This window comes from Symphodus melops (genome assembly GCF_947650265.1).
Source record: "Symphodus melops genome assembly, chromosome: 8".
NCBI classification, from domain to species: Eukaryota; Metazoa; Chordata; class Actinopteri; order Labriformes; family Labridae; genus Symphodus; species Symphodus melops.
The window spans coordinates 25,163,551-25,175,504 of NC_136698.1; the positions used below are offsets into that span (position 1 = coordinate 25,163,551).

General features: G+C 41.0%; 1 protein-coding gene and 1 long non-coding RNA gene across 2 annotated transcripts in view; one reads left to right on the forward strand and one right to left on the reverse strand.

The window, feature by feature from the left end:
* Positions 1-11,126, reverse strand: part of tmem131 (transmembrane protein 131) — a 38,118-nt gene extending 26,992 nt beyond the window's left edge. The window contains exons 1-4 of the mRNA XM_079350522.1: positions 10,856-11,126; positions 7,150-7,211; positions 6,975-7,015; positions 3,036-3,104 (exon numbers count right to left, since the gene is read on the reverse strand). Coding sequence (XP_079206648.1) covers positions 3,036-3,104; positions 6,975-7,015; positions 7,150-7,211; positions 10,856-10,958 — 275 coding nt within the window. The 5' untranslated portion in view covers positions 10,959-11,126. The remainder of the gene's footprint in view (positions 1-3,035; positions 3,105-6,974; positions 7,016-7,149; positions 7,212-10,855) is intronic.
* Positions 3,113-6,691, forward strand: LOC306828248. The gene is made up of 2 exons (XR_013779715.1): positions 3,113-6,055; positions 6,087-6,691. It is a non-coding gene; the product is annotated as an uncharacterized lncRNA (long non-coding RNA).
* Positions 11,127-11,954: the final 828 nt, after the last annotated feature.

Consider the following 11,954-nt stretch of genomic DNA (forward strand, 5'->3'; position numbering starts at 1 on the left):
CTTAATTCAAGCTGGGTTCAATGGCGATTGTTAATTTTGTATTTTTTAAATATTCTTTACTTTTTTTACTCTCTAAAATTATACTGGAACCAGGAAGATGGTTCGATAAGAACCAGATTCGGTAATTGGAATCTGAACGATAAAAACTAAATGGTACGTGACCCTACAGACCATCCGTGTCAAAGACAACAATAAAAACATTCACCGTAAACGTGAAGAAGATTCAACAAGCCTGGAGTCATAAACGCTCCTTTCAAACAGCAGACATCACCGTCCTGTGTCAATACTCTACTTGGTCATTAACTGAGCTCTTATTTTTGGTTTAATGTAAAACATCAATGTATGCGCCTTTACATGTTACAGCACATTCATCACTTTTTATGAGAGCTAATCTAAATCCAAAGCATGCCATAAACAGGTTTGATTGTCTTCCATCCAGGCACCCTGTGGTTTCTTTCTTTTGAATGATGAAAATGTCGTCACACAGCCTTGACACTCGGGGAAAGTTATCGTAACAACTAAAGAAAGACCGTTGCATTGATTTGTTGTTGTTCTTTTTGAATGTGCAGGAAAACACTCGTACCACGAGACCGGTGCAAAATATTTTTAATTACAAAAAAAAAAAAAGAGAGAGAGAGAAGTAAGATAATGAGAGGCACAATCAAGCTCTGCACCACCCGCGTACCACTGAGCAAACATCTTTGAAAAGAGTTTTATAAGTGAAAAAGTCATCAGGGTGTGCTCTTGCTTTGTAGACCTGTGGATGTTAGATCCATCTTGTTGACATAAAAACAAATTCTACAAAAACTAAAAGGTGTATAAGACGTTGTTTCACCCCCTTGTTTCTCTTTATTGTTTTAGCTACACTTTTCAAACACTGACTTCCCATTCCCAGTGAACACGCGCACAGTTCTCACGAGTTAAATCCAACGAGTATGCATTTTTACTTGTTTCATGTATTTAGGAAAAGAAGGAACAATGCGCTCTTCTCTTCATAGAGGAATGGTAACCTACAGGTAAGTATCAGTTGCCTTATTGACTAGTTTATGTTTCTAGGTTGAAATATGCCTCATATTGACACATAAATATATATTCTGGCACACTTGAGCCTGTGGAGCTTTTAACATTTCCACACCCTGAATTAGATGGCCTGTGGTCGACATTGGTCAGCGTTATTCTGGATTGGTTTTTTGCACAGTTAACATCCTGATGAAATGAAGATATTTAGAGCAGCCCTGTGCCTGGGGGTGCGTCCCAATATATGGAGGCTATAGTGCTTAACGCGGGCAGCCTAGGTTTGAATCCATCCTGTGGCTCCTTTTCTCACATGTGGATCCCCACTCACTCTCTCTCTCTCTCTCTCTCTCTCTGATCTCCATCTCTGTTCCCTCCAATAAAGGAGAGACAGGACATCTTTAAAATAGCCCTGTGTCATCTCTTCTTCGATGGATTAAATTATTTTTAAAAATCAACATTAAAAAAAAACTTCACACACCTATACACATACATAGTGCCCCCAAAAAGGTATATAGTAGTGTTTGGAGAAAAGTCTCTGAAGCAGCAGGTTTGGTTCTTTCACACAGCTGACTTTGATGGAAACACATTCTTCATCTTATACAGTGCTTCTAAACCTGAGTCTCTCTCTCATTTAAACTTCTTATCCAATCCTGCCTGTGTGTCCAGTGTATTAGAGACAGGGGGAGAATTTCTCAAGGTCTCCTTTTCACGCCCTTCAAACATTCACAGCTGATAAGTGGATTGTTTATTGAGGAAGTGGGACAGCGAGAGGACAGGCCGTGACAGCTGCGTCTCTGGCTGTGAGTTTGTGTAGACGGAGAGCTCCTGAATCTGTGGCTCTCTGCAGCCTGCTGAGGTGTGCACCGCTTCAGGCTGCTTCATACAACATGGGTGTGCTCCCGCTGTCGGCGAGGAATGTGATCTTATTGACTTGGCCTGGGTGAAGTTGGGCGCTGGCACAGGAGGTGAAGAATGTCTTTTTGTTTAATGCATTGAAAGCTCCCCGAGCAGGGCATCGCCAACATAGCTGTGTCACCTCAGAGTGACTCACAAGTTTTTACTTTGCACGTTTCAAAGCGATCAAGGACACGTTGGCAAACTAACAGCCCTGTGATTTCACTGAGGCAGACAACGCAGAGAGGGCAGAAAGTTTGAAGGAGACACATGGAATTAAATGCAAAACACGACACAGTGTTTCAGATGCAGGGGCTACACGTTTGAAGAGTTTCTTATTGAATAGTTCTGTTAAGCTTATTCACTCTCGTCGACTCATTATTGGACACTTTGGCTGGAATAGAAAAATGTAAACAGATTTCAGACGGCTCTACTGTGTGCTGTGAGAGCTGATTTAGATACACGTGATAGTTTTAATACATTTTTGATGACATTTCAGACATTTTGAATTAACGTTTTTTTCTGACCCTTTCACCCTGAGGTAGCTATCTAAACTGTACAGCCAAAAGCAGAGTCTCAAAGTGCTGGATATTATCACTTTGCTAACAGAATTCAAATTCAATACAAACCATAAGATTCCTAAGATGAGACCACCACACTGACCCAGCAGCAGTCTCTTCACTAAAAGATTTCTTATTTTCATTTTCTATGAGAAGTGTGGGATATTACAAGTCCCTGAGTTTGGCCTCTCCAGTTGTTTAACTGTCTTCCAGTAACTGATAAATCTGAAGGACACAATCAGCTGGGCGATACCTGAGGTCTGATCCAGGCAGCGTGAAGATGCTTTGTTTTTTTGTTTTTTTTTAATCCCTCAATGTTGTTGGTTTTTTTTTTTTATGGCTTTCATCTGTCATTGTTGTTAAATGTTGTTGTGCCTTTTTGAATTGCCCGTTTGTTTGAAATGTGCTCTAGAGAAACGCCTTGCATCGCCAAAAAGACATCAAATCTTTTTGACTTTGTTGGGGGAAAAAAAAAAGTGTCTGAAACAAAGTGAAGTTGAATAAAAACAAAGATTACACAAAACAAAACTGAGGAGAGAGTGTGAGAATGAAGCAAACACTCACTGTTCGTGAAAGTCCAACATTGGAGGTTCAAATCGTATAGGTCGGCAGTTCCCACGATGCGGGGTCGTGCTGTGAGAGACAGGAAGATGTATAAGCAGCAGCGACAGCATCCCAGGGAGAAATATATCCATGTTGGTGTGCATCTCAAACAAACTCAAATAACACACAAACACAGACAACACAGCCTGTGTCCAGGATTTTAAACAGAGCATTGAGATGGACGTGAGACCGCTCCCATCTGCACTCCGACATTTCCAAACATCGTGAGTCCAATGAAAATCTAAAGACTGAAAAAAGGAGCGGACAACTGAAACAAGAAGAGCGATCTCTTCGTGTCACAGTCACAGTTTGGTGCACCATCCACTGTCTGGTCTTAGTACACGGTCATAACTCCCCAAACCTGTCTAACAACAGGTGGATCTTAACAATAGATCAGACTGTGTCTACAGAGAAGCTGCTCTTTTTTTTTTTGACAGGGCCTGATATGCAGCACAACTATGTAATAGGAGCCTTTATGTAAATCACCTCGACAGAGAACTGCATTTATAAAAAGGTGTGGTCTGTGACAAAGCCTGAAGCTATTCGATTGAAAAACACACCTCCATGTACTGAATCAAGGCCGCTGAAGTTTGGATAGCGCCTCCTCCCTTCTGCACAACAATTAATAAATCTCTCAAGTGTTATTCATCCGAACATTTCCCTGGAGTCAGACTATTTTCCACAGATCAGTTTCAACTTTTTACTAGCAGGCCTACACGCACAGGAGCAGACAATAGCTGCAGCAGTGAGCTTCAATAGCAGAGCTGGGCTGGAGACGGATGGCTTTTCATCCCCCGAGGCTGGCAGCAGTCCACACACAGACCTGACCATGCAGTATGTGTGTGTGTGTGTGTGTGTTCCTCCTGGATAATCTCCTCATCTGCAGACTGTCCTCACTTCTCTCATTAATATAACAACTACTGACAAAATTCTTGCGGGATTAAAGATTCAAATGGATCCTGGCTGTGAATTCTGTGGGGTGCTTTAGCTCCGGCGTTTCCGAGCTAATGTGTTGAATGTCAGCGGTGTAATTTGAGTAGCTGGGGGAGATCATGAGGAGGGCCGCTGCCTCTTGGCACTGAGGTCTGCATATGTCCATATGATGACGAGCTGTACTCACCGCGAGAGCATTTAAAACAAACAAAAAACAAACATGCGAGAAGCGTTTTGGTTCCGCTTGAAGTGGCTGGAGTTCTTAGAAAAGAGAACGCTGTACATCTTTCTGATTGAGCATTATTTCCTCCTCATTTACTCAAATGTCTGTGAAAAACAGACTTCTTGGAAAAAAGGGGAAGCTCAACTTTCAACAAAAAAAATGATTGAATCAACAAAGTCAAACAGCAGAAGATCCCCTCCCCCCAACTTGAAGGAGTGGTCATGCTATGCCTGTGCAAGATAACCCTTTTATGGACAAGAACACAAAGTACGAATAGTGAAAGCTTGCTGCATGCTCAGGCCACACAAAAACACACGTGTGTAAAGTAAGGATTGGGTGCTGCTGATGTTATGTGGATTTCATACTTTTAATGTTTGGACAAAAGAAATTGGGAATTGTACGAAAACTTTCAGGAAAAAAAAAATGCAACGAATCAAAGCAGTTCCACTTCAAAAAGGTTAGACATAAAATAGCTGACAACTTAAACAGAGTATTGCCACAGGGAGATCTTTTTGGTATAAAGTTACATCCTCAGGTTAAAACACAAACAGCTGTTCCAAGCTCTCTTCAAAAGTCACCAGACAACTTTTGGTTCACACACTTGTTGTGTTTGCGGCACACAGAACTTTTGGACATCGCTGTCTCGATTGGTTGGTTTGTTTTGCTCTGTGACTTGGGTGCTTTGAATGGTTAGCTTGGACCCAGCAGGATATTTGCACAACACACACTAACAGAAAATCAATGCAGAGTTAGAGCAGATCTTTGTTTTTGTGTCGATGGAGTTTGGAGGCTTTGGAGAGAGAGAAATGTAAAAACCAAACACTTGAATTGTTAACAAAAAGTACTGTCTCTGTACTTCTGAGTAACAGCCTGAAACAAACACACAAGTACTTTTAGTGGATGAACATTACGCTCCAGCATCCATTACAGCCCGTCACAGGAGCAGTTTGAATCATTTGACCGCAGTCACTACCAAAGCTTTTTGTGTTCATTAGTCATTTCGGTCAAAATATGTAAAACGGCCACAAAAATGATCCCTCTGTACTGTGAAGTCTAAAGTACTGTGAACCCTTCAGCCTGGTTTACAAGTGTGCGTGAATCCCCGCCTCAGTGGCCTGCACGTCGTGAGCACTACATACTTGTGCGTTGGTGTGACTGCATATCTCTGGGACACTCTGCCTGACAACGCTTGCTGGCAGTGCCGTTTCCCTGCCTGTTAGCTCACCGGTTTCCAGTTCCACCACATTCTCTGCAGGAAATCATGGCGTCCAACATTGAAATGTACAGTTTTGGATTTGAAGCTGATAAATAGCATTCTAGCATTCTTTCCTTCTGCAGCGATTTTGCAAAATGGAGGAAATACTCTCAATGCAGGAAATATGACGCTAACCAGTGGACAATCCACAGAGCTTAAATGTGTGCATCCGGACACGTATGTAGGCTTCTTCTGCGTAGGCACAGGGCGACTGGTTTGGTTGTTTTAGCAAGGTTTAATGAGCTCTCTTTATTAGGATACACCCAGAAAATATGTCCACAAATTAAAATGACATGTATTCCTGTAGCCCACGGTCCCTCGAGGCCCTGCGGTGCATCAATGTGACAACAGCTCTTTCCTTCCCTACCAAATCTATCAAACTCTTCTGACCAAATACTCAAACTAAAACAGCTTGGAGGTCTATTTAGCCATTTAGCAGCTAAACAACGCCAAATTTAAAAATATGATTTCACTGCACTGACAACAAAAACTCAGGTCTTTTACTGGCTTTTTATAAATGACTTTGATAAAACGACAGATCTGATGGTGGCTTAAGACTTCTTTATCAAAGCATTTCAGTGCATTCATGATTCAGTTTCAGGACAGTCACTTAAGTTCTCAAAGTGCCGAGGAATAAAAGGCTGAGATTTTTCTGATACTTGATAGTAAGCTAGGAGTTTCCTGAAGCCCTCCTCTGGCTGCTTGCCTGACTTACAGGCATTGTGACCTTAGCAGGGACGCTGGGATTCCTCGACTGGTTGAAGCGATCATAAAACAACACAAGCACCTGCCTGTCCGTCTCCCTCCCACATCGTCACTGTGGGTACAAACTGACAAACTCACATTAGCTGCCTCTGTGGTCTGAACCTGCTAAACTCTTGTGTCAGGAGATAGGCGCAAATGGGGTCTGGTCGAATGCCAGCTGACACACACACACACACACACACACACACTGAGGTCACACGTCACCGACAGCACATGTTTCAGAGAGTTGGCGGGGGGGCAAGGTGTGATCTCAGAAATAAAAGTGCCTCTGTGCAGCACAGCGAAGAACAAGCCTGTTAGTAAGCCTGTGCAGCTTCCAGCGGCTGTTGTCTTGCCGGGTTGGCTCCGACAGCTTCTCAACTTGATGCTCCAGCTTTTGATTTGTGGTTTTAAAGTGATACTTTGATTTCTGCCACATGCAATAAAATGTGCTTTTGTGAGCCTGGCTGAGAAAAATGCTCCACATGACAAAAGTGCCTGATGCATCTATTAGAGCATCATTTCAAACTGCATCTTTTTGTTTTCCACTTTGTTTGTGCACGTCCTCTTACTGTTGTTTTACAATTCAGTCCAGCAGCTCCTCTGGCATTGCTTCTGTCTTCCTCTCTATGCTAATATTACAGCAACACTCCAAACATGTACAGTGCCTGCCTACCAGGCCACACCCACGCTACAACTATCCCATGTAACAACAGAATGAAAAACATTCACAAAGTAACCTTACCTTTGTTGATGATATAAACTAAAATCAATGTCAGACTCGGCCTGCAAAGAGAGAGAGAAACACATCAGCAAAGATTTACATTGCAAATCAAGACGCTTTGTTTGAGCTCTTTTCTGCTTGTGTCTTGTTGTGTAAATGCTTTTGTAACTGTTAAATTAAAAAAAATAAAACTCACCTGTAAAAGGCCTCCTTCACCAAAATGTAAAACTTCTAGTATTGTGTCTGACTGAATGAATGCTGCGAAAAGAAAGACAAACAGGTCACGTTAGTGTCAACACCATGAAAAAAAAGGAACAAACTCTTTTTACACAGTTTTAAAACCAATGTGGCAGCTTTAAGCACAGGAAGTCGGAACTATATCAGAACAGATCTATAAATAGAAAATAACTCCTCCCAGTCCTCCAAAGCAAATGTAATCTCTCTGCTCTCTGTGTATCTTCAAGAAAGTTATATTGCTGGTACAGATAACTTTATCCTGAGCTTTAATCTCTTGTACTTTTCCAAGCAGACGAGATCTGTGCTCACGTTCTGTGCTACTTTGGTGTTAAAGGAAAAACTGCAAATAACGCAAATGACTTAGCAAATGTACTTTGTTCACAGCTGAACTTGAACCAGAATATCTCAGGATAAATCAAAGGCCGAGGTTTGGCTGTTCAATACAAAGCTTCAACCAGCTTCAGTTAAATGACACACCCAAGTCATGTATAAGCCTACACAAGTCACACACCTTCAGGACACACCCTGGCCTGCTGGCCTCATTTCTACAGTGTTTTGAGTCATGTCACAATGGTTATTTTAACGATGTCGTCCAGTCTGAGATGAGAGAAAAAAAAAAAGGAGAGAGAAAGAAGCTGAGCAAAAGGTGGGCGGCTGCTCAGCTCACAGCTCTCAAGGCTCTTTAGGTGTCAGTGTGTTTTTAACAAAGGGACATGTGGGTAGATGAGTACAAACCTCTATAATGATGGACACTAAAGGAATTCAAACCATTAAAGCAAAGCGAGCGACCTCTCTCAGAGTGTGAGCAGCAGAAAGCTTCAGCTTCATTTGTCTCCTGGTAAAGTGAACTTGTGAAAGATGTTTGGAAACTTAACAGCCTGCGATGTGTTACAGCTAGGATTGTCATGACACATGAATATTAAACTTACATACAATAACAGCAGGAAACAATGTCTGTTATGATGCCACAGCAAGAACTAAACAGGTCCTAGGCACTAACACTGGGTCATTTCTTTTTTTGCAACTGCTGCACTCTGTCCTAATAGTGCTAATGCGCAGGCAGCTTTGTTCACTCATCTACTCTCTGCTCCAAAGACACTTTAATGTAACTTTTGAACAAGACCCCAACAACACGTAGGTGCCATCAGTATGTGCTGACCATTGGATTTGAATTGACCAAACTGTTGATGGGATGGAAACACTACAGGCAGGTCACTGCAGAGCGTGAATATGTGAAAATCCAGAAACAAGATTTATTTCAGTTGTGTTCAAAAGTTTGAAATCCTTTGTAAGCACTCAACAGGCTGTGAGAACTGAAGTTTAATACATGACTGTTATTTTACCTATCGAAGGATAAAATCATAAAGCTTAAAGTCTAAATACAACTCAATACTCGGCTTTTATAACACCTTTATTCTACGGAGCAGATTTTTTATCTGACACCTGTGAAATCCAACAGCCTGAAGCCGAGATCAAACTTAGCAGATCATATTCACAGCGCACTTTCAGCATGGGAAGCATTTATCATATTGGACCTGCTGCTTCACGACTGCTGGCTTTACGTTAAATGTAGGCTCCTGAAAAATTCAACATTGAAACTTTCAGCACATTTAACAAGAGCCGGACACTTTTAACAGATGATCTGACAGCACTAAGTCAACCTACCCGTCTGGTGGTTTGAGCTTGAAGGCAGAGACTAGAAACATTCCCTGCCGTATACTTCTTCGCTGTGCAAGTAACACTACCACACTGCCTTTTAGTCAGCTACTGGTCATAACTATCACAGTTAAAGCCATTAATTTATCCTTAATAAAGATTATCTTTATCCTTTAGCCAACAGATGTCTGGAAGTTATGAGAGAAGAATGCTGAGCTAATGTTAGCAGCACTTGAGGTCAAACAGGAGAGCAATGGACAAAACACTACTTTTTCAGTGTTTAACTGGTATTAATGACAAGGAAAATAACAACTTTAAATAATGTGCACTGATAAATAATTTAATCTTAGCAGCAATCGAGAAGTTCAACAGAAATCTGCATCACTTTATTGATTTTATCTGTAATAAATAACTTTAAAATGAACATAAACTATAGTTTGAAGTTCACACCGCCTTGTGGTTTCCTCCAATACATTGGCAGCATCTTCTTATTCCTCATGTTTTGATAAATGTAGATATTTTTAAAAAAAATCTATATTTCAACATGCCTCAGGCAGCGATTAAAAAACCACAGACGATTCAGATGATCTAATCTCTTCATGTGACATCTCACGGTTTCCTGTCCTTTTTCGGTGAAGTTTCACATATTACACAAGCTCAACAAAATCATGTCGAATTCTTTTACCATGCGTGTGGACCCTGTGAGGGTTGTGGTTTAAAGTTAAAAAAAAATAAAAAATAAAAACTTTGCTCACTTTATCTCAGTTAAACAAGAATAAATGAGTGAATCAACAGGGTGAAAAATCACTGAACAACTTACAGAAAGTGAAACTTGTTTTTTTTCCTTTTACTTTATTTTCTTCTCTTCTTGTTAAATTGGAGGGGGAACCAAAACTTTAAGAAGACATTATTCTCATGTGGGCCTTTAAAACAAAAACAAAACAAAAAAACCGAGAACAGCAGCAAAAGCAAAAGAAAGTTTTAGGGTTTATCTGCCTCTGCATGAATCTGTCCTTATAGTTAGTTCCAGTGAAATACTCTTTGGAGTGATTTCATTCAGTTTGATAAGCTTGCTGCAGAGTTGAAGTGTGTCAAAGTGACTTTACAAAAACTCAATGGGCAATGTGCCTCAATCAGTCAAGAGCATTACTTGTGAGAAATGTCTGGATTGTGAACCCAATGTAAACATTTTTTATCAGCCACAGGCACGTTTCAGGGTTGGCACAGCTTATCATGGACGTGGACTGCAGCTGTCCACGCAGGATTGGTGGACCTATAACAGTAGCTCGAACACGACCACTAGATATATGACAGCTGAAACGCTTCACTCTGAATAAATAAACAACACGAGGCTGTCATTTTGGCCTTGATCTCTCGTCAATGCCGAGCTGGACTCGATCCAGGGTCAAAAATCAAAAAACCACCCCTCTCAGCCACGTTTGCAAATATAAGTCACCGGACAGCTTCAAACACTTCCTTTATTGAGTTCAGGGGTTTTGGGAAGTCATGTTAGCCTTCCTGCAGCACACTGGGGTCATTAAAGCTGCCTGTCTGACATCTCTGAATATAGATGTGCTACAACTCATACAGCTACAGCTCATAAGTGCTAATACAAGTATTATATGGCGATGCTAACCAGCTGATTTGTCGGTCTCTAGTTTGTGTTTTTTTATGTTTAGCCTGACTTAACCTTATAAGGTGGAGATGACAACATGCTACAAACGAAGCTAACATTAAAGGTAACGCTAAACAGGCGACATGTAGCTGAGTGAAGGTAGCACTCTCACTCTGGTATTGAAGCTACCAGTTCACACGCCACACAGCTCGAGTTATAATCCACCAAATGGCAAAGAGAATGAGATTCCTTATAGCACATTTAGAGAGGTCTATAAATGTCAGTTAGCCGTGTTACAGTTGGCCCGCACGCGCACACACACACACACACACACACACTTATTGGAAATGTCTGCGGAAGTTAGCGCCAGCTAGCCGGCTAAGTTGTTACAAACCTTGTTTATTGGCCCGCGTCGTGTGAATAAAAGCAATAAATAAAATCCTCAACAAGCTGATTCCCGGCGGTGTCCTCGCCTCAGTTTCTGCTGAACTCGCCATACTGAAAAATAGAGGGGGTTTTTTTTCTGTTACGATGACAACCGAGCGACGTGCTCGCGCGGAGCTCCGCTGACTCTGTCAATCATCTCCGTGTGAGCAAAACTGACCCGAGCGGCGGCAGATAAACACTGAACACAACGACGGCCTCTCTTCTTCTTCTTCTTCTGCTTCTTCTTCTTCCCCCTTTCTCAGTCTCTGCTTAAAGGTGCATACCGCCACCTACTGTGCAAGAGCTTGTAACATGATTTCTTAATAGTTTTAACAAATATTTAAAACAGGGGGGTCTCCAACAGGTGGGGAGCAGATTTTTATTTATTTATTGACAACAACAAGAACAACTGCAGATGCTGATCGCTGAAATCAAGAGAGGCTAAAACAAGATAACATTAGAACAGGGAGCCTATATGATCAGACATGTTTCTTTTAAGAGCATTTTTAGTGGATTCTTTAAGTTTTGTTTTTTTTCTCATATCCTGGTACTGATAATTAAGCAGGAAGATTTAGTGTTATTTTAATACTTGCTGCCTCATGTAATCATTTTATTTAGAGTTACCTTTTTCCAGTGTACATAGTTACAATGTGTGATGTTTTTGACAACTAAGGAGGATTGTTTTGCCTCAGATAAGCCACGCCCACCAAAAACATCATACTGTTTACAAACACTAAAAAGGTCTTTTGATGCATGTCTGCTTCAGGCTTTCATATTTACAATACAATATAAGCAAAGAGTTAAGACACTGCTTTGTCACCGGGGGAGCCAAAATCAACACAAACCAAAAGTTCCTTATAGGACCATTAACAGCATAAAATAATGATAAATTATGAAGTAACCTTTACGGGCTGAAAAGTAAGTAATTATTCATTAAAGAACAATAACAATCTGTTTAACATAGGACTCATGGTAAAGATAGCAGCATGACAGTTTTAAATAAATAAATAAAAAACACAGACTGGCAGATAGGAGTTCACAAACATTGATATAACCTTGGTGGACAA